Source organism: Carya illinoinensis, chromosome 16, assembly GCF_018687715.1.
Source record: "Carya illinoinensis cultivar Pawnee chromosome 16, C.illinoinensisPawnee_v1, whole genome shotgun sequence".
NCBI lineage: Eukaryota > Viridiplantae > Streptophyta > Magnoliopsida > Fagales > Juglandaceae > Carya > Carya illinoinensis.
In genome coordinates, this window is record NC_056767.1 from 12,654,953 (window position 1) to 12,682,898 (window position 27,946).

The window sequence follows — 27,946 nt, forward strand, 5'->3', positions numbered from 1 at the left end:
CCCAATTCTACACCCTTAAATACTATATTATAATAATATATATTTAAACATTAGTTAATTTGTAATTGTTAATAATCAATGCTAACAATTAAATTTAATGATGAAAAAAATTATAAATATAAATAAAAAACTTATGGTTAAAATAAAGATTAAAACTAATTTAAAGTTTAGTTCAAGGTTTAAGAGGAAAAACTCCAAAACAGGATTTATGAAGAAAATGAAGAGTTAAGAAGTCCAAAACTATAGCAGGTCAGCCCAAAACTTAGTCGATGTGTTTATCAAAAAGTAACTTTTGGTTTTAGGATATGTAAACTTGGAGATCTACTATACAAATTTTAAATCATTTTTTTGATTTTTTTATTCTAAACTTATATTTTAATAAAATATAAAAAATAAATAAATAGAAATGAGAGAAAAAAAGAATAAAAAAATATTATTTTAATAAAATAAAAAAAGAATAGAAATAAGATATATGAGTTTTTTAAAAGATAATTAAAATTTAAAATAAAATTATAAGAAATATGATTTCTAGCTAAATTTTAAGAAATATTGTAGGTTATTAGATGTGAATGCTCTAACACAATCAAAACTAAGATAAAAACGCATCGTTTTAAACTTCAGAATTGATTCAGAATTAATTTCATATAATTATTATAATTTTTATATGAAATACAATAAATAATTTAATTTTTATAAATTTAATAATAATAATAATATTATTAAAAATTATTATTTTAATAATATTTTTTTTCAATTTTTAATTTTTATCTTTTTATCTCAAATCAATCCAAACGTCAGCCTAGTAAAAAACGGCGCTGCCGGTTTTAGGTAGTTAGAAGTTAGGTTTTTATTTCTAATTTCCCTAATTCCCCGCGACCTCATCCTCATCCCTCACTCACTCTCACTCACTCTCAATCTCAGAAATCGCCTCTCTTCTTCAGGGCCGTTACTGCCCATCGCCGCCGGTTCCTTGTCCTCCAGGCGTCCACAGCGTCTCCCCTCCCCCCCATCGCGACCTCAAAGCTGTTTACCCAAATGTCTATCCTCTCCCAGTCTCTCTCTCTTTTCCCACCCTGCCCCTGCGCCTCGCCGTCGGTTCTTTCCCCCCTCTCTGTTTCTTCTCGCCGTCGGTTCCTTCTCCCCTCTCGGTTCATTCTCGCTGTCGGTTCATACTTCAGTCAACCCACGGTAATGTCCCCAGTCCCCTGATATTGATTTCTGGTGGAAGAGTTTTTATATGGTCTTGCTAATGTCGAAGAAAACTTGTGGATGAGTTATTTGAGACATTTCTTTGTAATGGTGTAAATTGTAGATTTCTACCTCTTTCTCTATGATAAGAAATTTTTCCGCCCATTTGAGTAGTATACATCCAAATCGGACTCCACTCCGACTCTATTGGAGCGGAGTCGGATTTAGGTGATACCGACTCCTATTCAGTCTGTGCTCACGCCTAACCGGGTGGAAGAGCGAGCCATGGATGCTTGGAGTTCAAGTAAGCAGAGAGAGGCTCTGCAAAATGCAATTAAGAAAAAGAAAAAGGGTTGTAATGAAACAACTGGAAGCCTTGAAGGAAGAATTGGAGAAGACTTAAGCAGTTAAGCCCTAACAGATTGGTCTGGGTGGAGATATTTTTAAAAATCTCAGCTGGACGGGATATGGGCTGGGCATATAATTATCGGTGTGGCTTGGTCTGTGCGAACCGAGTCACCCATACCAAAGATTGAACCAATGTCTTTCCTTTCTTATATTTGGGACCGACAGCTGGCTGGTTCCGGTTGGTTCCCAATTCTATTTGTTCAGCCCTTCTTTTAAGTCTCCCATGCAAAAGGATGGATTATGTTTTTTATTTTTTACTTTCTATTGTTGTTTTGTTAAGAATGGTAAAACTTGGAAGTAAAAACCAGATTAATTCTATTAATTACTTGCCTTTATTTAGTGTTGGCTCCTGACTCATATATAGAGTTATATACATTTGACATGCCATGTTATGATTTGTTTATAGATGGTACATAAATAAGGTGGAGGAATGGTAGGGGTTTATGGATATATAACTTGGGTCATTGGATGCCCCAAATGGGATTTGAGATACATGCCACTGCCCCATAAATGTTTGGGTAGGTTGGTCTGTAAAAGCAAAGCTCATGCAACATTAAGGAGTTGGTGCCATCAATGCAGGAAATTTCATGATAAATTCCAATAACTATCTAGTTTGTTAATTAGGCTAAAATTTTATCTTTTCTAGTTTCTAAATTGTTACTAGGGGTTCACTTTTGTATGCTTCTTGTATACTTGGGCTACGAACGCCTATTTACTTGATTCAATAAAATTTCACTCACTTATAAAAAAAAGGCTCAAATTTGAGTGGTGATTTGAATGATTAGAGTTCAATAATAGTTGGCATCTTAGTTAAAAGAGTATAAATTTCACAGAGGAAACGAGAGACTACCTAAACACTTGGTATTCTTCCATCTTCCATAGATGGCTATTTTTATCCTTTTCTATACTTTAAATGGGAAGGATTAACTTTTTTGGTCGGTAAGATTAAAAATTGCAAGGATTAACTGTCAGTTGATCATTAGTGATGGAACTTGATAACAAGGGATTTGGGCTAGTTAACTCTGTAGCAGGGTGGTATGATATATAAGGTATGCATATAACTACAGGATAAGCATCTACTGCATTAGTGATTGAACTGGATTTTGATGCATAAAGTCAGTATGAGATAATTGAAGATATCGAACAAGTTGGTTTAAAAAAATTAGTAATTCGTAAACATGGAATGAGAGGAATGGGCATTTTTTCGAAAATAGATAACTTTTGTTGGGAGGGATTAGAGATTTTTTCTTCCATACACTGTTACTTTGTGCATTGGTTATTGTATTGGATGGGACCTGTTTTAATGATTTCTTTGTTGATTTTTCCAGTTCTTAGCTTGTAATTAGATGTTTTGTCTTGTATACCCCTTGTGTACTTGGGCTATGCCTAATTATGTGGGTTAATAAATTTCTTTTCACTTATAAAAAAAATGAAGCAATTGAAATTTTCTGTCCTAGTTTCTTATCTAGTTACAATTATTGTGAAAAAATTGTACTTTGAATACTTTACTTGATGTTTCTTATAAGAACCTTTGAATTGTTACTTTAAAAAAAAAAAAAAAACCTTTGAATTGTTTTCCATAAATAGTGACCTCATAAAGTATGCCCTCACTACTGCTACTAGTTTACTGAGCTTAATGCTACCGTTCACCACCCAGGCAATTTTGCAGCGCTATGGTGCACCGGTTTTGCTAACCTCTAAAACAGTCTGCAGACTGACCCTTGCCGGATTTCCCAGATTTCAGGTATGTGTTCTGATAGTCTCTGCATCAAATGTTGCTTAATAGAAATCACAGTTGTGCATGAGGGTCACAAATTTTATTTCTAATTTTTCTTGACTCAGCCTCGTAATCACCTATTTTTTATGTAGAACACCACTAATGGAGACCCTCAAGAAATTTCTGGTTTAAGGAAAAGGGGGTCTTGCAAATTGCTTTTACTTTTCATGGTAGGAAAATCAACCCTGATTAAACAGAGAAGATGTGAGACTTATAGTGAGAGATCCTTCATATAGTAATTTGAGAAGTATATGATTGATTTTTGAGTTTTAAAGGCGTTCTCAAGAATTTTTTATAGTCTTTGAGTTAAGGTCTCTTAATGCACTCATAAGAAAAAGCGCCAGTTAATGTAAAACTTCAGTTCCAAGCTCTTCTTTTTACAAGGATGACCAGAAAGTTCCAATCCTCTATTCTGTCTATTGCTTGTATGCATATGGAGCTAAAAAGCACATGCCTAGTTTTCTCCAGGATCATTTTTTATGCTCTGGTGACTCAGAAAGTGAGGTTTATCCTTCAGCAATTATGACTAAAATCTTGAGAGAGAGTCTGGCTTCTTGTATTCGGTGCATAATTTTTGTGTTTTTTGGGGCGGCCAGGGGGTCTCATTAGGCCTTTGTGCTGCATAGCCTTTTCCCTGTCCTATAATTAATATAGAGTAAATGATTTTTTTTTTTTCACTTATGTGCCATCTTTTTTTTTGTTTTTTTTTTTTTTTTTTTTTTTTTTTTTTTTGTGCTTGCTTTGTTGCTAAGAACTGAGATGCATGTTCCCATACTTTTCTTGTTGCTAACCTTTTATTCTTTTGTGGATGAAGGCAGATATTTCAAAGAGAAATGGCAGTGGAATTCCTTACCTCAAAAACTTTAGACGGTAACTCCCTATTCTTTATTTCAACCTTTCCATATACCATCTCATTATATTGGGTAAGCTATCTGCATTTTGTGGTTCACTTGGCATTTGATAAAGATGTAATGCCCTCTTCCCCATATGTTTAGGAATGCTAGTAAGTAAACAAATATAAACTAGGTATAAAAGATTTTCATACACATTAGAAAACTAGTATAAAAGATTTTCATACACATTAGAAAACTAACTCAAAATCTCATTAATAAGAACTAATCAGTAGAACTGATTGAGAAACCATACTCTATGCCTAATCATAAAAATCCTTAATAATTACGAAAACAAGAAATAAATTTTTGATGAAGTCATAAAAATTTTATCCATGAACTATGCCTGGACCTGCAGACCCATCATCATATTCTTCTTCGAGGCCATGTCTATATGGAATGAAGTGATTGAGAAGGTTGAGCATAGGTTGGCAAGTTAGAATAGGTTGTAGTTGTCAAAAGATGGTAGGACCACCTTAATTAAGAGCACTCTATTTAATCTGCCTAGTTGCTTTTTATCCTTGTTACCATTACTAGCTGGTGTGGTCAATTGTATTGAAAAGCTCCAGCGCAATTTCCTTTGGAGTGGATTAGGTGAAGAGTTTAAATTTCACTTAGTCAAGTGGGACAAGGTATGTTCTTTGATCGCTGGTGGTGGGTTGGGTATCTGAAATTTAAGAGTGTTTAATCATGCTTTCTATTGGAAATGGCTGTGATAACTATGAGAGGGAGGCCCCGTGGAAAATGGTGTGTACACATTTGTAGTTTTTTATAGGATTGCACAAGACCAGGAGGCATTGGTGGCTAAGTTAGTGCAGATGTCGGTTGGTTCACTTCGATGGAATGTAAATTTCATCAAGATGGCCCATGATTGGGAAGACTCTGGCTTTTCAGATTTCATTAGTTTATTGTATTCATGGCAATAAGAAATCAGAGAGTAGACAAGACGTGGTGGGCTCCCTCTAGGAAAGGGAGATTTTCTATATGATCTTTATGTAAGACCCAAAAGAAGAATGATATCATCAAATTGAAGGTGACTCATGAAGACCCAAGCACATCCACGGTGGCCAGGCGATCATATGCAGCAGCTCTGAAGATGGGTCATGCCAGCTTTGGTGGCTCAGAGTGGGGAATGGTGAAAGTGGTATGCAGATCATGCAAGCTCAGAACCAGCTTGAAGCGATGCACAATTCTCTAAAGGATATGGAAACCCAACTTGTCAAGTTGAAGGCAGTGATAGCTTTCTTGTCTACGAAAATAGACGCGCTTTCAACTGGAGGCAACAGGGTTGTAAGATACAAGACTAAGATAGGCCCAAATCCTTTAAATTCAGATAAAGGAAAACGGAAAATCGAATTCGGCCTTGTCCTTATAACTAGATTTAGGAGAGCATGGTGGTTCAAAAGGAAATCTAGGTTATTTGAAGTGGGTTCTATGTTCGGTGTCGGTGTAGAGACATTAGTAATGGAATGCCATTCGCCCCAAGTAACACAGGATAGACCGATAGGCAGTGTTACACCCTTGCCTGAAGAAACTGTGGCCCCCACATCGGAGTTGAAAGAAAATGGTGTACTGTCGAGATCTGAAGGAGATGTAGGATCCGTTGAAGTTGCATATAAAGGGTCGCCAGAGGTGAAGGGACTTGCTATCACCCCAGAAGCTCCAATGGGGACCTTGATACCTTTGGAAAGAACCAATGGAATTGCTAAGGAGGTATGGGACTTCTTGTTGGTGCCTTGTGTGGAGGAAAGTCTAGAATCGGGAATGCAGTTTGATAATGTGCTTGGGGATAATGTTGCTCCCTTGGTCTCTTATCCTCTGATAACAGATTAGATTTTGCCTAAAGTTAACGAGATTCAGCATTTCGTGGGGATTTCACATGGGGGATGTGAAGACCAGTTTAAAGAACTAATCACTACGATTGAGGCAAGCCATGCACTTGAAACCAAAAATTTCAAGAAAACCAGGGAGTTATAGCGTCTTTCTTGGGCAATCAACTACGACGCTAAGGATGGTAGCTCAAGTAGAGGGAAGTCTAAAGGGAGGGCATTGTGAAGATGAGAAACACAAGGGGTTGGGGTTGGGTGTTAGTTCTACGGGAAACAAGGGGCTGGGGTAGGGGAGGTGTGTTCTTTCCAATTCAGGCTTAGTGTATTTTGGGTTGTTTTTTACTGGCTTTTTTGGGTCATTAGGGGCTCTCTAATATGGGCTAGGTGTTTTCTTCTATAAGTTCAGTGTAATTGGTTACTCATTTTGATATATATAATATTTTTATTTATAAAAGAAAATAAAATAAGACTCTTATGAATCAAGATAACATGCCTTTTCTTTAGAAGAGCATTTGGAGGACAAATGCACCTTTAAAGGTTGAGGTATGGATAACTTCTTTGGGGAAGATTCTGATTATGGACAACCCAAGGAAGCATCGGATGGTTGTTATTGACTGGTGTTGCATGTGCTGAAAAAGTGGTGAAATAGTGGATCACTTGCTACTTCATCTTCAGGTTGACCGAATAAATTCTTTGGCAGAGTTGGGCTAGCCTGAGTTATGCCTGTGAGAGTAGTTGAGTTTCTGGCCAGCTAGAGAAGCCTTTACGGTATTCCACAAATTGTAGCAATTTGGAAGATGGTTCCTATTTTTTTTCTATGATGCATATGGAAGGGAAGAAACTACTGGGACTTTGAAGATAGGGAACATTTGCTAGAGGGAGATTAAATCACTCCTTTTACATACGTTGTTTCTTTGGGCAAAAGCTATTGACTTTAATGGGATTGATTTTCATGATTTCCTTGTATCTATTTCTTTCTCTTAACTAGTCAATTCCTCTTATATATTTCCTGTGTATTTGGGCCATGCCTATTTTTCTATTATAATTACTAAAATCTTTTAGTTAAAAAAAAAAAAGAACAACAATGAATTGCACTTACATTTAATAAAAAAAAAAAAAATACTCTTTTGAAAATCTTGGAGGGTTAGAAAAGGTACCACAGTTCATATATATATATATATATATATTTTTTTTTCCCAAAAAAGACACCTTGGAGTTTCAATGTTATTCGTCCCCAAACAGTGTTTTTGACAGAAACATGGCTTGCCTGGCGACTTTTGTCTCGTTTATTCAAAGCCTTATATAATGCCATCAACTCATACCCTACACCATTCTTTGCATGCCGAAAATCAGAAATCTCTTGAATATTTCAGTTTGTATTTCAAACAATTTAATTTTTTTTATCAACTGATTTAGTGAAAGCCAACGAACAACTGATTATGACTCATGCATAGAATGGCTTGTCAGGCAGTGACCGTAAAAGGTAATATATATACATGTTTGCATGTGTGTGTACCTATGGACATGAGGTTTTGGTGAAGGTCATTGGTGGGCCTAGGTTTGGAAATTATGAGTGGATGAGAAGGGAAGGCATTGTGAGAGAAGTAATGTCTCTAAAAAATGACACGAAACAAGTGGAAGGGGATGGAGAAGGTTAGTTCTCTTGGTCGTGGGACTGAAGTTTGCTGCAAGAAAAGGAAGATAATTTTTTTTTTATAAGAAGAAAAGGAAAGGAAGATATCTTCCTCTTCCTTCCAAGAAAAGGAAGATAATTTAAACAAAGAACAATATTATCGTGAAATTTTACTTTTTCTTGATATTTTGAGCCGTTTATTTGTACTTTTAAAAAAAATAAAAATAAAAATAAAAATAAAAGAGAGAAAAAAAAAAGCCTTGGGTTTATTTGCAAGTTTATGTCTGTCCCAAATATATTTTCTAAGAGTTATGTTACTTACAAGCCAGTGCGTAAACACACTACTTACTGTGGGAACATGTTTTTTTTTTTTTTTTTTTGAATTAATAAGAGATTTTACTACCAAGAATAGGCACAGCCCAAGTAAACAGGAAGTATACAAAGGAAATACCTACTACACTCTAGAATTCGGAAAAAGACTAATACAGATTCAGTACGTTATCATCAGTCCTTACAAAAATCCTAGCCCACAAACGCAAAGAAAAGAAAAAATTCTGAAGTTCTCCGAAAGAACGCTCTGTCTTCAAAACATCTCCGAGCCAAAGACACCACATTAAACACAAAGGAATCATAATTCATCAGGCAGCTACACATTTCCTTCCCTCAAAACCTCTCCAACATGCAAGAAGATCCACAACTTCCTTTGGCATCACCCAACATATACCTGTCCGGCCCAAAACCTCATTCCATAAAGACTTTGCCCCCTCACAATGAAGAAAGATATGATTTACAGATTCACCATCCTTCTTGCACATGACACACCAATCAGCAATACACATACCACGTTTTCTAAGGTTATCTGTGGTCAAAACTTTCCCTAGAGCAACCACCCAACTGAAAAACGCCACTTTAGTAGGAACCTTCGCTCTCCAAATGGTTTTCCAAGGGAAAGCACAACTAGAATGACAAGTCAGCAACTTATAAAAAGAACTAATTGAAAACCTGGAATTTCCAGCATGGTCCCACAGTAAACTGTCCTCTCTTCCCTGCATCACTTTTTGAATTATAAGCTCTTCCCAAAAAATCAGAAACATCATTCACTTCCCAGTCAGTTACCTCTCTGATAAAATTAACATTCCACAGAATATTATTATCCGTATGCTGGAAATAATCTGCCACAGCAGCATTTTGATCCCTTGCAATCCTAAAAAGAGAGGGAAAATCAGATTTGAGAGCTGATTCCCCACACCAAATATCATGCCAAAACAGAATCCTCTTCCCTTTCCCCACCTTAAATTTAATATGTTTCGAAAACTCCCCCCAAACTTTCCTAATGAACTTCCATAAACTCACCCCATACGCTCCTCTAACTTCACTAGAACACCAATCCCCCCACCCACTCCCATATTTAACAGCAACAACATTCTTCCATAAAGCATGTCTCTCTACATGATATCTCCAAAGCCATTTCCCAAGAAGCGCTTTGTTAAACATCCTCAAATTTCTCACCCCCAATCCTCCACAAGAAATTGGTTGACAAACCTTGTTCCAACTAACCAAATGCAGCTTTTTCCCCTCTCCTTTAGGGGATAAGAAATTGGGATAAAGCTTCTCAATTCTTTTTGCAACCCTTGCTGGCAAAGGGAAAAGTGAGAGAAATTACGTGGGAAGATTAGGCAGCGTACTCTATCAAACTAATTCGTACCCCTTTAGACAAGTATAGTTTTTTCCATCCAGCCAACCTTCTCTCGATCTTCTCAATCACCCCATCCCATATTGAAAGATTTGTGAGAGGCACCCAATGGAAGACCAAGATACTTCAGTGGCAACGAAGAAATTTTACACCCCAAAATATTAGCCAAATCTGAAATATTGGCTACTGCACCCATTGGAACAATTTCAGACTTGTTAAGATTAATCTTTAGACCCAAGACAGCTTCAAAACATAACAACAATGCTCTTAAAGACCAAAGATCTTCTAGATTAGGCTCACAGAAAATTAAAGTGTTATCAGCAAAAAGAAGATGAGATAATTTAATGCTATTCCGATCCTCATTTCCCACCTCAAAACCCGACAAGAACCTTCCTTCTACTGCCACTTCAATCATTCTACTCAACGCATCCATAACAAGAACAAAAAGAAAGGGAGATGGTGGATCTCCTTGTCTCAAACCACAGTGAGCTATTAAAAAATCCAACCAGGGTAACATTCACCAGAATAGAAAATCTCACCGTCGAAATGCAATGCTTGATCCACATACACCATTTCTCTCCAAAACCATACCTCCCAAGTAAGTACAAGAGGAAATTCCAGCAAAAATGGTCATATGCCTTTTCCATGTCCAATTTGATCAAAATTCCAGATTCATTTAATCTAATTCTGCTATCCACAAATTCATTAGCAACTAAGACCGAATGAAGAATTTGTCTCCCCCTTACAAAAGCATTTTGAGATTTCAAAATAATTTTTCCCAACACCACACTCGTATGATTAGCTAACACCTTAAAAATGATCTTATATACCCCATTCACCAAACTAATAGGCTGAAAATCCCACATCTCCACAGCCCTTACCTTCTTGGGAATAAGAGTAATAAATGTAGCGTTGAAGCTTTTCTTAAATTTCATAAATGTATAAAATTAAAGAAAAACCTTCATAATATCATCCCGCACTATTGTCCAACAAGCTCGAAAGAAAACCATTGTGAAACCATCTGGTCCCGAAGCCTTATCCCTTGCCATTCCTCTAACCACATCAAGAACTTCATCCTCTTCAAAAGCTCTCTCTAACCAATCTGCACTAATCTGGTCAATGGAGTAAAAAAAGAGTCCATCAAGCTTTGGTCTCCACGAGCATTCTTCCCTAAACAGCTTCTCATAAAAATTCACAATATGATCCTTAATGACCTCTTGATCTGAAAGGATGTTATCACCATCATGATTAGCCTCAATCACATTTCTTCTTTGATGAAAGTTTGCCATGTGATGAAAAAATTTCGAACACTTGTCACCTTCCTTCAGCTAAAGGACCCGAGATTTTGACCTCCATGAGATTTCCTCCATTGAAGTGATCTTTTCTAATTCATCCACCTCTGTTTTTTTTCTATCCAAATACACCACAGAACTTCATACTGTGGGAACATGTCAATCATAAAAATATTTGAAAGCACAATCTTTTATTCAATTTGATGTAGCAGGCTTCCACATCAATTGTGTTTAGTGTGTCAGTAAAAAGGCTTGCAAATAGAATTTTTCTTTTTTAAATGTTGATTGGCTTCGATATAGATATAGCCTATGTAGAATATTTGTTACTTTTATCCTAAATCAGCTAAACTTAATCATGTCTGCTTTCTTTTGGCGATCATTAAATAAAAATAATGTCTTCTTTCAACCAGATAATGAATCCATATTCTAGTTTTAGTGTTATTTTGTAGTCTTTGCATGATTTTGATTTTCATATCCTTAAATGATACATCCTCATTTATTGCAGAATGTCCAATGAACTGGTTGCTTACCAAGGATATCAATGATGGAAAAAAACCATTAGTTTGGGTATCTTTGTTCTTGTGTGCACAAACCTTTTGGTTGACTAACGCTCAAATGGCACATGCAAGTGAATATGGCAAACCAAACATGGTTTATGAGACTGGGGAGTTGTTTGAGTTGGGAATCCAGCTATCATATTTGCTGTTATTGTTAGGTTTCCTTGGGGTTGGGACCTTCTTTGTGATTCGTCAAGTCCTTGTACGCAGAGAACTTGATCTTTCAGCTAAAGAATTGCAGGTAAGAGTTTGCAAATTTTCCACCTTTACCCTTGATGGGGATCCTTGCTTTAGAATTGACTGATACTAGGCAACCTCCCTAACCCATTTTAGAGCTTTAAGTGAAGACACATTTATTTCTGTTTTTTACCTCTGTTTTGCTACGATAATGGACGTGGAACAGTATCGCTTTTTTTTTTTTTACCTCATTGATTTCAGGAGCAGGTAAGAAGTGGTGATGCCAGTGCAACCGAGTATTTTGAACTAGGTGCAGTGATGCTGAGGAGGAAATTTTATCCAGCTGCTACTAAATATTTGCTTCAGGCAATTGAGAAATGGGATGGAGATGATCAAGATCTTGCCCAGGTAATATAATATCTTTTGTATATAAGCAGCAATTTTAATAAAAAGCACAATGGCGCAACCCAAATATACAGAAATTAAAAAAGAGACAACACTATACTTAGAAGAAGAGGGAAAACAGAACAGAATGCAAAATAGTTATAATAGCTACAACACAAGTTTAAAGTATCACATAGTTTACTCTAAATGTGTGGTTTTTGTAAATTGGAAACTTGTGTATTTTCTTACAATTGAAACTCTATATAATCTTCAAATTTATTTTACAAGTACGGTTATCTCTTGACTCAAAAGATTGTACTGCCAGAACGTTTGGCTGTCTTGACTTGCTCTGACCAAATTAAGTCATGCAATGCATCAAGGATGAAATTGAAAATTATACATCGCTGGGTATAGGATTGTATCAATTATAAATCACAAGCAACTGTGCATATCCCATTCCTTTATGTGTGGGCTAATACTCGTAAGACTCTCTAGACTCCCTGTCATTTGCTAGGCTGTATTTGCTAGTGTAGTAGCTAAACCTGTCATATTCGCACTGTTTGCCTGCTTGTGAAATTGACATATAGTTTTAGCTCTATCTCTACTTGTGAAACATGGCAAGTTGAAACTTGGCTGATGATAATCATTTTTACACAAATCAATTCAATAGGTTTACAATGCGCTTGGCGTCAGTTATATCCGTGATGGAAAATCCGACAAGGGAATCAGTCAATTCGAGACGGCTGTGAGGCTTCAACCAGGCTATGTCACAGCTTGGAACAACCTTGGCGATGCCTATGAGAAGAAGAAAGACTACAAGTCCGCTCTCAAGGCATTTGAAGAAGTGCTTCTTTTCGACCCTAACAATAAGGTGGCACGACCCCGACGAGATGCCCTAAAGGAACGTGCTAAAATGTATAAAGGAGTCGTCGTAAAATCGGAGGAGAGATGATTTCAGGCTGCTTGTATTAATGCTTACTATGATCTATTTCTAACGAGGATATACATTTATCCAGAACTTTGGATCGAAAGTGAGCAGATGTTCCATGGGTTGCTGTGGATTTTACTTATCAGAGGCCTGAAATAATCCCCAATTTGTTTTCTGTAACACCTAAGAAGAGTATCTGTTTTTCATAGCACTTGAATCAGATCTTTCGGAATTTTATGATGTTTTTGACATGATGCCATTATATATTTTTGTTTGATTGTAATCGTCATCTTATTTTTATTTTTTATTTTATGGTTTATAAAGCAGACCAAAGCTATTGCATTAGAAATCCTCATGAATCACGATGGGTTTTTGTCTCAGTATCTGCGAACTTCCCCTGGTTGGAGAGTTGAGTTTCAATAATCCTTCAAAATTTCAAATCCAACAATCAACATTTATAGCTTAAGATACGAACCAGAAGCAGTCGGGCAAGAAAACATCATAGAAATGGACTCCTCATCCTACAAATGCTATTTAAGGTCAACATAAAAATATTCTTTTTGAAGTAGTAGATGTCATTTTTTTGTTTTAAAGAAAATATACAAAACTTATACATTTTAAGACTGTATCTACAATACTTTTAATAGATTGCAATCATTTGATCGGTTCGTCAAAGGTTTGGCCATCCGTAGCCTCTTGCATGAACTTGATATATATATATATATATAGCTCATGGATTGCAACTAATTAGAGTATAATGCTGACCCCGGGAAGGAAGCATTCCCTTAGGTGAGTTACCACCCTTTGTTGAATGCGTTGATGGTGCTTTTGACTCCCCGAGAACTACAACTCTTTTTATTTTTCCTCGAGCAAAGAGGGTTGAAGGGGGTGACCAAAAATGACTTCCAATGTGACCATAATAGCACCCAACCCGCTGAGAAGCCAGACAGAGGGGTCGAGACAGCGAGAACCGCAAATGCTCCATACAAGTTGGATTTGAGGCATAGCCTGACCCCAACTCTACTAGGGCATCAATGATCTATAAGCCAATAGGTCATCAATAATCTTGAATGCTTCCCATTATGAGATTCGACCCCAAGACCTAATGCCCACTGTCAAACTCATGGATCACTGAGCCACCACTTTCAGTGGTGCTATAACTTTTGTTTAATGAATATTTGGATGATTCAAAAAATTTCATACCATAAATTCTTTTTTATTTTAAAAACATATCAACAGTAGGCTGCATCACGTAAAGCAACAGAGCACAAAACATTACAACATTCCCCCCTGCCTCTAAGAAAGTTGACTTTATTAAATATAATTGAAAAGGTAAAGACTGATTTCAGTAAACCCATCACAACAAGAAACTGCAAGACGAGCTTTTTCTTCAGTGAAGGTTACTCCAATATGGTGTGGCTCACTGACTTACCTGGGTATTCTGCCGATGCCTGTCAGTCCGCATCTGCAGTTTAAAACCTACAGACACTGCCATAAATAATTTTCCCGATGCAATACTGACTTGGAAATTGTTGAGGTTCCATGTCGCTGAGGGTAAATAAAGGGCTGACAAGCCCTCATTTGTATCATAGCCACTTTCTCCAACTGGTTGCTCTTTTAATACCAGATGAGAACCTGGGAAGGCTTAGCAGACTGTTAACCCGGGTAACACCTTCTAAGGCTGACCACTCCTCATCTTCTGCATTTGAAATGCACTCAGCTAGACTCCTCTTAGACTGACCCTGACACTTCGCAGAAAACTTTTCTTCAGTTGGCTCAGAGACAGGCACAATCTCGTTGGAGCCATGTACAGTACTTGAATGGTCGAGAACAGAACTTTTAGTATCATCGACTTCCAATTCCCTAGCCTTTTCATCTGTTACTGCAACCATCTCTATCGCCTCTTGTGATGCCTTTGCAATGTCATTGTCTGCTACAGCCTCACTGGCTGCAGGTACATGCTCTAGAAAGAGGCACACAACAGCACAATCATCATTCTTTGAAGTAGGATATTTAAGTCTCCATGCTCGAAAAGCACAGTCTACCAGAGCTCTGGCTGCTGTTGAGCGACCTGGAGCTGAAGCCACGATATCGACAGCTTCTTTATTTGAGAGGACATCCCAAACCTGCATCAGTATCAAATAGATAATATGATGCTGACACAGGCTTTAAAAAATGAAGAAAGAAGAAAATGTTGCACACATAGGCTTTCTCCAATTTACGACCTTGGTCTAACAGAAAATTTACACTACAATTCCAACCAGGTCTAACGCTAGCAGAAAGTAAAGTAACAACACAAGTATGGACAAAGTGGCTACAATGTGATACAAAAATGAAGGCATGCCACCACAGGAATTGGCTAGAAAAACTAATGAACCAAATTACAATAAAAGCTTCTAAGTTTCTAAACTCCATAAAGATTTTAAAATATTGGCTAGTTAAATCTTAAATGATAGCCAAGAAATATACCCCATCTGTGGCAAGAATAATGAATTCATCTCTTTCAGTAAGATGGTGATAGTACACATCTGGAACGGATATTAAACCAAAATCTTTCAGACAAAAGTCCCCAAAAGCTCTAGCCATTGCCAAACCAGGTGAGTCATTATTTGGCAACCATACACGTGCTACCTCAGGCTCATCCTGCAATGCAAAGACCCTTCCTTTGCACCGCTGGATCCTAGCAGCTTCCCCTGAATAACAAAAAGACAAGTCTCAAGACCTATAGATATTTATTTTGATCAGAAGTTTCATAGATGTGGTGCATGCGTGTGTGCAAGTGCCAGTTTTATAGATAGTAACAAAGGTCATCTCACAGATAAGATCATTTTGCCTTTCTCCAGATCTGCCTGTGCAAGTAGGAGAGAGAGAGAGAGAGAGAGAGAGAGAGAGAGAGAGAGAGAGAGAGAGAGAGAGAGACCTGGAAGATCAGGCTTCAAGTCCACAGTCAATTGTGTAGCAATCAAAGAATTGTCTATATCCCTTGTTCCCATCACTGCTCTCGAATCTCCGACATTGGCAATCACAAGATCCTGACCCTGAAAACCCATCAACCAGCATGGTTTTCAGGGAAACCGAAATACATTAGAAAATTAGTGTGATAAAGTAGGTTATTGGAAGAACTTACCCTCAGAATGACAAAGGAGAAAATCAAACATATATTGAAAAACAATGTTTAGAGAAACATGCTGTGTAGCCCTACTTAGTAGTGAATGTAGGACTTAGTACTTATACCTTTACAACTTTTACCCACTCCATGTGTGTTATTCCTTTCCCCAACATGGGACCAGGGTGGTACACGTTGACCCCAACTAGTAGAACTCCCATCAAGATTGTAACATGAGATTTTTTAGCCGAAGAAAAACTTGTATTCCTTTAGAAAACTTGCCCAAAATAAAAGATCATCTTTCAAACTACCAGAGTTCACAGAAAATTCATCAGCATTATCTGAATATTACATGTAGTTATGTAATGACTCAACGGAAAATCTCAAGCCACATCGAGTACTCTAAGGGGGGATGCCTAGGCAATGAGATGAGATGAGAATTTTGTAAACAGTAGTAAGATAATTTGCGAATAGTAGTGAGATAGTTTGAGTTAAGTATTTATTGGGTTTTGGTAAATGATAGAAAAAAAGTTGAATAAAAAATATTATAAATTTAAAATGTTGTTAGAATATAATTTTGTAGTATTATTTTTGTTTTGAGATCCGCACTTGTCAAAAAAAAAATTGTTCTGGGATTTGAAAATTTTGAATCGCTTTTTGTTTTTTCTTTGAAATTTTAGGAAAGTTGTAATGATTAGTTTGAAAGTGTTTGTATTTGAATGATGTTTGGAAAGGATATAAGATGAGATGAGATGAGATGAGATGAGATGAAAATTGTTTCCAAACATCCCCTAAAAGGAGTAGTCAAGTTTACAATTAGAGTCCATTGGAATAATTATAAAGGGCAAGAACTTCTATCTAGACATTGTAGGATCCCATTCACTATGCTCCTACACTTGGGCATGCTTGGACACTTGGTATACTAAGAATTTTGTAAATAGTAGTGAAATAGTTTGAGTGAAGATATTTTATTGGGTTTTAGGAAAGGAGAGAAAAAAAGGTGAATAAAAATATTATAAATTTAAAAAATTGTTTGAATATAATTTTTGTTTTGAAGTTTGTAAAAGTTATATTGATTTTTGTGTTTGAATAATGATTAGTTAATATGATTAGATGAAAAAGTTGAAAATTTGAAATTGGAAAGTGTTTGTGTTTGAGTGATGTTTGAGAATGAATTATGAGAAGTTTTGAGAATTCTCATAGTGTCCAAACATGCCCCAATTTGGGATATTACAATCTTCTCCCTAATGTCCTGTCAGACCATTCAATTATATGTGGCCCCACACAAGTCCAACAATTGATTCTGATACCTTTTTGACGACCAAAGGAAAGCTTAAGCAACATATGGGTCAATACTGCAAAAGTATTAGTCAAAATTACAGTAAGGCCCCATGGCATCTTTATAAGAGCAAGAACTTCTCATTCTCATAAAATAAGGATCTCATTCATCATGTAGTCTGGGGTATTACAAGTTCTTGGTGAAAAGATGTGGCAATTTAATGTCAGAAAGACATTTTACTTTTAGACCTTGCAGAAAATGGGCTCAATTCAATGATTCTCGTCAAGTGAATTTATCAGAATAGGAACATTGTTTCGATTAGGAACAACAAATAGGGCTGCAGAAAAATTTGGTATGCTAGAAAAATATTATAGCAAAAATAGTTTTTTGCTTATCTATGGCAGCAAGTAGAGAATGAGAACAAACAGATAGAAAATAATTAAAAATGGAGTGGGCCAACAATGTATATATATTACATAAATAATATGCTAACTTGTGTAATGCATAAATTTTCTAATCTATCATGATATTTCTACTGAAATCATGACCAAAGTCAAATGTCTTAAAATGGAGGATGAAATATTAATGATGAAAGTTCAACTTAATATCATTGGCGATAACTTATCATGAAAGCCATTCATCGCATTCTAATGTTGTAGTTTTGCCTTGGAAAATAGTGGAATCTTTTTTTTTTTTTTTGCATTATATATTCTTTTGTGTTCATAACTAAGCATGTGGTTGAGAAAGAACCTTCTACCAACAACAATCTCTCTCTTTCACTCTCAAAATTTATTCATTTTCCCTAGGCACGCGAGCATAAGAGGTGAAGGGAGGGGACTAATGTTTCTTGGTTATTTCAAATGCATTAAGTTCTATGTGCTTGTCCCCCAATCACATATAGATTCACAATTTCCATCTTCCTTTTTTTATCAAAACGAGCAAACACTGACTCTGCATGGAACAGGGCTTGCATTTACTGCACCCGTTAAGCTGAATTTATGGGGACTCTACATGGAACAGGGCTTGCATTTACTGCACACGTTATGCTGAATTTATGGGCGTATCATTCCTGAATATTACGATATTTATTTCTGTAAAAGAAAAGGTGTCAAGTTGCGTGAAGATTACCTGCTTTACCAGAGTAACTGCAGTAGTTCCACTACAGAAACAATCAACTGTGGGATGCAACTTTAGTTCCTTATCCATTAGCTTGAAAGCCTTCAACATAGACCGTTTAAGTGGAATATACATTTCAGGAAGGTTTTCATTGGCCTCAACCTCTAATGTCTCATAACATTCATCATCCATGCTTGGAGATTTTGTTTCCTCTGTGCTCAGGCTTCCATGAGCATTTTCAATTTTGCAAAGGCTGCTCTGCTCACTACCGGATTTAGTTGTCCATTGAGTACATAGTCTGGCTGGAAGAGAGTCCCGGACTTTCTTGGCAACCATATGACCAAAAGGACCGTGACCATCAAATACCCCACAAAATATTGTATCGCTTCTTGAACAGAAATTCTATTGGACACATGCCAACCAAGTCGTCATATATTGATAACACATACAGGAATAAGAAAAAGGGAAAATATTAGCATCTAAAGGACAATGAAATGAATAGAAAAAAAAAATATTAACATTAGCAAAGGGCTTTTGTTAGTGAATTCATTTAAAAAAAGGATTAGTACCATTTTTTCAGGCGATAATTTTACATGGACACATCAAATAAATAAACAAAAATTAGAGGAAGAAACAGTTCATTTTTACATATTAGAGGAAAGAACATTGATACACAACAACATTAAGCCTGCTTATTTGAAGGTACCATTCTGTAGGATAAGCTACAATTCTTTGTATTTCAGCCTCGACATTTACGCAGTGTAAGATTCATAACCAATGATATTTATGGAAGCACCCAAAAGGCAGTAACATAGCTGGTTAGGACACTTCTTATCTCATCCATACAATGTGTTAGACCATCTAACCCAATAGTGTAAACCATTAGGGAACAGAACAAAACAAATATTAAATTTTGATTACCTATCGAGAGAGAGAGAGAGAGAGAGAGAGAGAGAGAGAGAGAGAGAGAGAGAGAGAGAGAGAGACTCCAAGGCAGGGGCCCTTCGGACCCACCCCTGCAGAGTAAAGCCTGGTCCCGTGTCCTGCACCCTTGGAAGTTTCCCTAAATGGAACTAGTTAAATCGGTGGCTTTTCACCAGAGAGCGTGGCCCCAAATGATTGTTTGCACCCATGAGGTGTTGAACCTTGGACCTTGAAGAGAGTGATACCCCAAGACCAAGGCCTTCACCACTTGGGCCAACCCCTTGGGGTTGAAAAGGAATGAATAAAATTTGTACATGCTTGAGTCTCACATTCATTATTGATGCTCCATGGATTTGAAATAATAAAATGTGTCAGATTTTCTTTTTCTAATATCTTGGACTGGATTATCGACAAAGATATTCTCAAACTTAAACTCTAACTAATGCATATAACTGAAATTGAGATTTAAAATAAAAAAGACTTCATCTCAAATTAGAGGTTTTAGTCAAACGCACAAGCTGGTTGATGAAAGGAATAGGAATGGCAGTACTGCACTAACCTCCAAAACAATCATGGCATCCTGATTAGTTCCTTTCTTACCCTGTTGCGTATATATGCAGGCAATTTTGCTGGCACCGTTCATAACCATCCTCCCGTTCTCGGGAGTCATCATCTGATGGAGCAGTTCACCTTCAAATGAAGCTGCAGAGGATTTCTTTTTCCACCTCCCTGAACCCTGTCTCTTACTCTTCTTATTATTAGGAGAAGTTGAAGAAGACATTGATGCTGCAGTTGCACACGCACTAGAGTTTTCAGCAGCAGCAGCCTCTATTGTAACCACTTCCTCCATATAAAGCTTCTTTCCTGAGATTGATGAACAACAAGAACCCATTTGATTTGATTATTGATGCTTTACCAATTATCCCCACGGGCAGGCACGACCACCTCTCTCCTGGCTACTCCCGTTCCTCCTAATTCCCATTTCAGATACACCAAAGTATTTTCCTTTTATAAGTAAGAAATTTATTAAAAAACCACATAATTAGGTATAGCCCAAGTACATAGGAAGTATACAAGAGAAAACACCTAATTACAAACTAAAGCTGAAAAACAGATCCACCAAAGTATTAATACTTCTTTTATCCATCAATTTTTTTTGCAACTACGGTAGCTACGTTATTATCACAGCCAATATTTGTGGTTAACTGAAAACTTCTCAGCAAGAAAGAACACATCGATTGACTTCAAATAAAAGCAACAGCAGTTGCCGAGCAAGTCATTCAAGCATTGGCTCCTCTTATTTCTCTTTCCGTTTCTATTTATCTCTCTTTCTCACGCCATAGAAGCATAATCATATTATAGTAATAATAATGATCATCGAAAAGATACAATAGAACATTTTTTTAAAGTGGCGACCACTGAGGAAGAAAAGCAATACATATAAAGGTGTGCTGAATTGCCGGAAGAGATATAAAAAAAGTGTCCGCAGAGAGGGAGAGGTTGGGTGCTTTAATTACTAATTGACACCGTATCAAAATGAAAAAGCTTTTAGAAAAAAAAAAAAAAATTGTAATGTAACCAGTAAAAATACAATAATCAAACCAACAGATTCGGGAGAGAATACTCCGTTTTTCCCATTCAAGTAAATAAGAGAATAAGGGAAATTTTACCACTTACCAGAAGTCTCGGCCGTAGTCGAAAACAACGAGAACTCGAAAAAGGCGTTCGGCGAGGGTGGAAGATCGAAGTTCAGGAGATGTCAAGGCAGTGTTTGGCTATGGGAACAAAAACCCAAGCGTCTCAGGGAAAGTTGAAGAGTGATCAGTCTCAAAGACGAAGGCGTATCAGTCCTATTGCTATGCCTGGAAAGACTGGCACCCTTCTGCATATCTATTTACCTCTTATTTTAGGATTTTACTTGAATTCTAAAAAAGACCCAGTAATGGAAGAACAGAGCAGATCAGCCTGCACATATTGAAATCCCTTTTCTTTAAAATCAAAACTTGAAAAAAAAAAAAAAAAAAAAAAAAAAAAAAACAGACAAACGCGCCATTATACACTGAGGTAAGCAGCATAACAAACTGAATTGAAGATACATGGGGATGGGATACCTAGAAGGGTATGGTGATCGGTCAGATCGAGGACCTCTCGGTTTGTGAAAACGAATACACAAGGAACTAAGAAAAACAAAAGAAAAGAACAAGAAGAAGAAGAAGGAAGAAGACTACTTACAGAGAGAGAGAGAGATAGAGAGATAACAGTGAGCGAGCTGAACTTAAGAGGGTGTTCGAAGAAGATCGTAGTCGCCAAAAGGTTCTGACTTCTGAGGCAGATCGTATTCGCCGGAAGGTTCTCAGGATGGCGGGCTTAGAATTGCAGGACGATGAATGAGAAGAAAAATGCCAAAAGTGAAAGAGAAAAGGACCGAAGCTAAAGAGGGTGGATAGACGGATAGGGCCCTCATTTACTTGGAGTTATTCAAATTTCAATATCATGCTGTTATTTGTGATATTGGAGCATGCAATTTCAACTACCCCAACTATCATTTATTTATAAAATTAATTATCAAAGCTGGTCAAATTTCATTCTTCACTAACCTATCTCTTTCTATCATTTCATGTAAAGTTTTTATCCAAATTTCGTGATTGGATTTTAAGGAAAAGAGATAATGAATACTTCCCAATATTTATGTTAACATTTCTATTTTTTTTTATTTAATAAACATAATTAAATTGATATACACTTATAATAATATTATTCATGAATAGTATTTTGTCGGATTTTACTATTATATAAATAGTGCTGGCGGTTTTTTATTCTATATTTTTAGTTGTTACCTTTTCTTTTTCTAGTTTTAAAAAGAAAAAAAAGTACAATTACACTATAGGGCACGAGCAATAGTAGATACTGGGCTGCGGAGTAGCGGGTCCTTTTAAAAATCTTCACCAAGATTAAATTCGAATCTACAAATAAGTCAAAACTTTGAGAAATGTATATTTTAAAAGAAGTGAAATTTACACATTCTAAAATTAAAAATATAATGTCTAGAATAAGAAACTCATTTAGGAATGGGAATAAGCATTACTATTCTTTTGTTGGGTACAAATCATAATGTTATTGGACTTGTAGTAAGTTTTCTATAATCTTCAGTTTCACAATTGTATTTTTTATAGAATAAAACATTATTTTTATTTTCTGAAAATAGAAAACCAACTTGACTAATCACCTACAAAAGCCCACAAGGGAGAGATCTAACCGCCCATTGGGCCATTGTGGCACCACTCTGTAAAGCGACCTTTTGTGGTCAGCCCCGTGGCGGTGCCACCTTTGGAAGGAGAGTTTCCACTCCCACAAAAGAAGAAGAAGCCTCCTGATAAGGTCACCCCACTACTATTTCTTATGTTTTCCCAGTTAAATCCCTACTCTCTCTTTGCCCAATGAGAGAAGAACTTCAAAACATGTGATCCATAATTTCAAGGCAAGCATAATCCAAACAAGAAGCTTCAAGCATCAATTGTTGTCACATTAAGGTTGTGCTTTTTACTTCATCTTTTTGTGCCTGTTTCTGTGAAAAATTGGGATCAGGATATGGGTAAGAACCTCAGAGTGGAGCTGCTTTGAGTCTGAAGTTCAAAAATACTATCTTTAGTCTGAAGAGTGAATATTAAGATAGTGAAACCTGTTCATGTGCTTGAACATGTAAAGAGATCAAATTAACAGAAATCTTTGCGTGTACCAGCAGAAAAACAATAGACCCAGGCCACAAATGGACTTGAAAAAAAGCTACATTTCAATTTTAATCATCGCTTGTTCAAAAAGCTTTATAATTGGTACCAGGTACTGCAAAACAGGCCAATTTGAAACAGCCCCCTCTCCCCTTTCTCAACACAGAAAGCAGAAGATGGGGGGAAACTGAAAAGAAAAAGTAAATTGTTTTAGCTGACTCAACTGATCCGCCCATAATGAGAGTTGTGGAACAGAATAAGCTTCAGACCCTTTACACCTTCTCCTTTTTCTGACTTCTTGAAGGGGCAGCGACAATACTGTTCCCTTAAAACCAGATCATCAAAATGAGACCATGTAAGCCCTCTCGGAGAGCTGTCAGCCCACAAGAACCTCTCAGAGAAGGGGTTAACCAGGCTCTCACGGAATTGGGGCGCCGTCTCACAGATTAAACCCTGAAAACAAGAAGAAAATGTCATCTAAATTGCATATTATGTAGGAGGGGAGGAACAGTTAGTGGAGATATTAGATATACCTCTGCCATGGCTTTGATTTTCAGTGTGACATCGTCACTTAGAAGGACAAGACGTCTGTTAGTGTTTGTTACCCTGTTTAGCAGAGCACAGTCCAGGATATGGTCTTCTGTTGTTGGTGAAACAATTTCTGACAAAATCCCATGACTTGAAAATAGCATTGAGTTTGCTATCCCATGAGAAAATCGCACACTTCCATCACTATAACAAGATTGAGGGGAAAGGGGAGGGGTAGGAGCGATCATACTTCCCTCCTCCAATGAGCTCTGCACATGAATCCACCATGTTGTTCTCACCATACATTCTTCAATCCATTCTAACGCTGAAGATGCCTCTGTTGTTCTTCTGAACAGACTACCACGTCGCTTAAGACAATCCAGTTCCCTCATGACTTATTTAAAGGAATAGTCCATATTAGCACGATGCCAACGAGTATTTGAAGGGCAGAATTGAAATCACAGAGGATGACATAATGAAACTGCTTAAAAAACTTGTTTACCTGTTCTTGGAATGATCAAATGAGTTCCTTTGAGACCCTGTAAAAGATGTAATGACTTCCTTGACTCCTTGTTTAGAAGAGTAGTAGCGTCCACTACCATGGTCCAGCTTCTCCCGGCCTCTCCAGTGGTGTTGTTCTGCAAACGAACTTCACTTACATGTATACACGATATAGCTACTTATAACCAAACCATAGGCATGTATTATTTAAAGAGCTACAACATTTGATTTTTAGCAACTTACAGAAGAGATGTTACTGTCCTCAACTTCAGAATTGCAGCTTCTCATAGCAGTTTCAGGGACTGAAGCTTCTGCTTTACTCTTTCCTGTGGGGTCCACAAGTAAAGGTTGAAAGGGCACCCGTTCTGATATTCTCCTTGTTGGCACAATCTCTTGGTCCAACCTCCCTCGATTTATTGAAGCTGGTCTAGCTGATTCCCGTTCTTGACAAACTTTTTGTGTTGATTTTCCGTTGTGTAGACAAGCAGTCATGTCTTTTTCTGAATGGATACCAGGGCTTAAAACCACCTTTGAAGAGGATGATAAGCATGACTTAAAGTGCTTGGTATCTTCAATCCTACCCTTCTTTCTCAAGGAATTCACAAGAGTTTTTGTGGTGAAATTCTCCTTATCCGGGGTAAAGATTTCTTCCTGCTCATGTAAACCAGTAAAAAGAGCCTTTGAAGTTGAGTTCTTTTTTGTATCCTCCTGACTATCTACAAGTAAAGGTTGAAAGGGCACCCGTTCAGATATTCTCCTTATTGGCACAATCTCTTGGTCCAACCTCCCTCGATTTATTGAATCTGGTCTACCTGATTCCCGTTCTTGACAAACTTTTTGTGTTGGTTTTCCGTTGTCTAGACAAGCGGTCATGTCTTTTTCTGGATGGATACCAGGGCTTAAAATCACCTTTGAAGAGGATGATAAGCATGACTTAAAATGCTTAGTTTCTTCAATCCTACCCTTCTTTCTCAAGGAATTCACAAGAGTTTTTGGGGTGAAATTCTCCTTATCCGGGGTAAAGATTTCTTCCTGCTCATGTAAACCAGTAAAAAGAGCCTTTGAAGTTGAGTTCTTTTCTGTATCCTCCTGACTATCTAATTCAACTTCAGCATCAATACCAGCCCTTTGAAGAAGCTCTTTTTCTGGATGGATACCAGGGCTGAAAGTCAACTTTGAACATGATGATGCACTTGACTGAGAGTTCTTAGTTTCTTCAATCCTACCCTTCTTTCTCAAGGAATTCACAAAAGCTTTTGGGGTGAAATTCTCCTTATCTGGGGTGAAGACTTCTTCCTGCTCATGTAAACCAGTAAAAAGGGCTTTTGAAGTTGAGTTATTTTCAATATCCTCTGGACTATTTAACACAACTTCAGCATCAATACCAGCCCTTTGAAGAGGCTCTATTTCTGGATGGATACCAGTGCTGAAAGTCTCCTTTGAATAGGATGATGCGCTTGACTTAGAGTGCTTAGTTTCTTCAAGCACACCCTTCTTACTCAAGGAATTCAGAAGAGCGTTTGGGGTGAAATTCTCCTTCTCAGGGGTAAAGATTTCTTCCTGCTCATGTAAACCAGTAAAAAGAGCCTTTGAAAGATGGTTATTTTCTATATCATCCTGACTATATGATTCAACTTCAGCATCAATAGCAGCCCTGACTTTCTTACCTCTACTCTCACCTGCACCTGTTTGGATCTTAACACTATCAGGTTTACCTCTTCTTGACCAAATACTGCATTGTTTTTCCAATCCAAGTGAGGAACTTTCCGAGAGTTTTGCTTCAGATAGTCCTGCTGCAGCAAATACAGTCTGCATTTCTGAGAGAACTGTATCAGTACCCTCCCCAGGAACCAAAGATGAGTCCATGTATTTTGTCGCAATAGGTACAGAATGAAGGCTTGAGATTTCCCTCATGTTGTGGTCTTTCCTTGATACACTCACGTGTTCAGTTTCTTCAAGCAATTGAGCTACCAAATGGTTCTCTTTATCACAACTTGCAGAGTCCGGGCTCACCAGCAAGTTAATTTTTTGTTCTGCTGTGCAGTTATCCTCATTTCCTGCATGGGGTAGTGATAGTAAAGCCAAGAGAGGCTGTGGGGCCAGGTTTTCTTCATTTACTTGTTGATTGATAGTCTTTTCAGGAAATTCCTCAACTGACAATGACGAGTTCTCTATGATGAAATTTACAGGCGTTAGTCTTGAAGCATCCACCCAATTCGTTGCTTCTCCCTCCTGAACAAAAACTGAGGAATCTATGTTTTCCGAAGGCTTAAACTCCTGCTCTGAACTTCTTGAGTGGCTCTCCGGATTTTCTATTTCAAATACCACATCAATGACAGAGTGACGTTTTGGGTTCCAGTTTTCTTTCTCTAATTGCTGATCTTCAGTCCCCAGTATGACTCCCCCAACAGGCAGAGACAAGTCCCCCGACCCAGATCCAGGTCCAAAGTGCCCGGAACAGGGGCTCAAGATATCCCTCGGTTCACCAACAATTCTTGATGGGTTCTCATCAACTTCCTTTTCATCACTTATCAAGAATTCAGGCAAAGGGGGAGCTGATGGTATTTCCTTGTTCCCAATCCATTCCAAGTTTACACCAGAAAATAAAGAATCTAGATCGTCCAAAATTGGATCGAGTGAGTGAATGTCTCTATTGTCAACTGAAAACCAGTTATTATCCTGTAATACCCAGATAGAATTTTTTTTTTTTGGTAAGTTCAAGATAGAAATACACAAACAAAAATCAGCTGCAAGCCTGCATGGCTACAAACAACTTAGAAATATAAGGTTATATTGCTTTCACCCATATATTCTCATCTCACCTGATATTTCTCTTCCTCTTTTCCTTGCACTACCAATGAATCTTTTTCTTCAATATTTTCATTTCCAATCGATGAAGGTTTCTCATCCTAACAGAGCCCAGAGATCCAAAAAGAAACGAAGAACAAAATCAGAAAAAATTTTCTACCAACAACTCGTGGTCACTCTAAATATTTTTCTGGTAAAATCAACAACTCTCTCACCAGATAAATTTCCTCTTCTTTCTCCTTAGTCATGGACACCAACTCGGGTGGCACGAATGGATTTTCCAAATCATACGCGTGGCTCATAGGAATCCAATGCAGCCTATAGACTCTGGTGGAGCTACCAAGCCTCACCGTATCACCCTCCATTAGCTCCACGCATTCCCCCGGCTCCACCTTCTTCTCCGAGACCCAGGTCCCATGCACTGAATGACCAAGAAACCATCATGAGCTTGGTTTTTATCATAAAAGAAAACCCAATATCACAAACCGAAGAAAAACTTTGGAAGTGAGAAGAAAGAATTACCGGACGATAAGTCCATGACAGAGAGCCGTTGCTTACAGGCTTCTGACTGAATTTGAAGGTGGAATCTGCTGATGCTGGGATGAGTTAACGTAATATTGCAATTGGGGTGTCGTCCGACGGTCACGATTTCTTCGTATTCTTGATCTGGGTTATGGGAAACAGACGGTAGTGACGGCGGTGCTGGATTGTTGACGATAAAGATGTTCTTGAGGATGTCACCATTCTTTAGGACTGTGAACACCGGTATTTTCCTCTCTCCTTCATGGGGTTTGGACTCTTTCTTGGCAGCCATTGATGGATAGGGATTTTGGCGAGGGATGATTATAAGGATCAGGGGCGTTCAAAACTTCTGCTTCGTGAGGATTCTTTCTTTAGCGACTGCCCGTCGTCCGCAGGCGTTCCATTTCGAATGAGTAATAAAATGTAGCCGTTGTACTAAATTTGAAATTCAAATTTATTTATTTATTTTATTATATTGGGCGGCATTCTCGTATACAACTCACCGAGCACCGTAAAAACAGAAAAGAGGTGTACTACACATAAATTCACACATCATATATTATATATTTTTTTAATTTTTTAATTTGAATTTTACTACACATAGTTCCACACACCACGCATCATACTTTTAAATTTTTTTTGAGTTTATTCTTATTAAACTAATTGAATTCTTCTATTCAA

The 27,946-nt window shown here is 37.4% G+C and overlaps 3 protein-coding genes across 13 annotated transcripts; 1 reads left to right on the forward strand and 2 right to left on the reverse strand.

Moving 5' to 3' along the window:
* Nucleotides 1-854: 854 nt before the first annotated feature.
* Nucleotides 855-13,039, forward strand: LOC122299299 (tetratricopeptide repeat domain-containing protein PYG7, chloroplastic). 6 transcript variants are annotated; one of them, XM_043109456.1, is made up of 7 exons: nt 855-1,188; nt 3,254-3,340; nt 3,466-3,543; nt 4,192-4,243; nt 11,216-11,508; nt 11,706-11,852; nt 12,499-13,039. In XM_043109456.1, the coding sequence occupies exons 1-7, from the start codon at nt 1,036-1,038 to the stop codon at nt 12,778-12,780; spliced, it is 1,092 nt and encodes a 363-aa protein (XP_042965390.1). In that variant the 5' UTR covers nt 855-1,035; the 3' UTR covers nt 12,781-13,039. The 6 variants fall into 6 exon arrangements, with proteins under 6 accessions (XP_042965390.1, XP_042965391.1, XP_042965393.1 ...); XM_043109457.1 differs by having other exon boundaries at nt 3,266-3,340; XM_043109459.1 differs by lacking the exon at nt 3,466-3,543 and having other exon boundaries at nt 856-1,188; nt 3,266-3,340.
* A 900-nt stretch (nt 13,040-13,939) lies between these two features.
* LOC122299262 (probable protein phosphatase 2C 6) lies at nt 13,940-21,646 on the reverse strand. 5 transcript variants are annotated; one of them, XM_043109387.1, is made up of 7 exons: nt 21,414-21,646; nt 20,859-21,146; nt 19,741-20,045; nt 18,270-18,659; nt 15,677-15,794; nt 15,226-15,449; nt 13,940-14,882 (listed from the first exon to the last, which is right to left on the reverse strand). In XM_043109387.1, exons 3-7 carry the CDS (start codon nt 20,029-20,031, stop codon nt 14,343-14,345), a joined length of 1,563 nt encoding a protein of 520 aa, XP_042965321.1. In that variant the 5' UTR covers nt 20,032-20,045; nt 20,859-21,146; nt 21,414-21,646; the 3' UTR covers nt 13,940-14,342. The 5 variants fall into 5 exon arrangements, with proteins under 5 accessions (XP_042965321.1, XP_042965317.1, XP_042965320.1 ...); XM_043109383.1 differs by having other exon boundaries at nt 19,741-20,152; XM_043109386.1 differs by having other exon boundaries at nt 19,741-20,186.
* A 1,302-nt stretch (nt 21,647-22,948) lies between these two features.
* LOC122299824 (FHA domain-containing protein PS1) lies at nt 22,949-27,689 on the reverse strand. 2 transcript variants are annotated; one of them, XM_043110283.1, is made up of 7 exons: nt 27,266-27,689; nt 26,959-27,164; nt 26,758-26,844; nt 24,179-26,614; nt 23,937-24,072; nt 23,440-23,828; nt 22,949-23,359 (listed from the first exon to the last, which is right to left on the reverse strand). In XM_043110283.1, exons 1-7 carry the CDS (start codon nt 27,555-27,557, stop codon nt 23,126-23,128), a joined length of 3,780 nt encoding a protein of 1,259 aa, XP_042966217.1. In that variant the 5' UTR covers nt 27,558-27,689; the 3' UTR covers nt 22,949-23,125. The 2 variants fall into 2 exon arrangements, 1 of the variants encoding a protein (XP_042966217.1); XR_006239777.1 differs by lacking the exon at nt 22,949-23,359 and having other exon boundaries at nt 23,685-23,828; nt 23,937-24,083.
* Nucleotides 27,690-27,946: the final 257 nt, after the last annotated feature.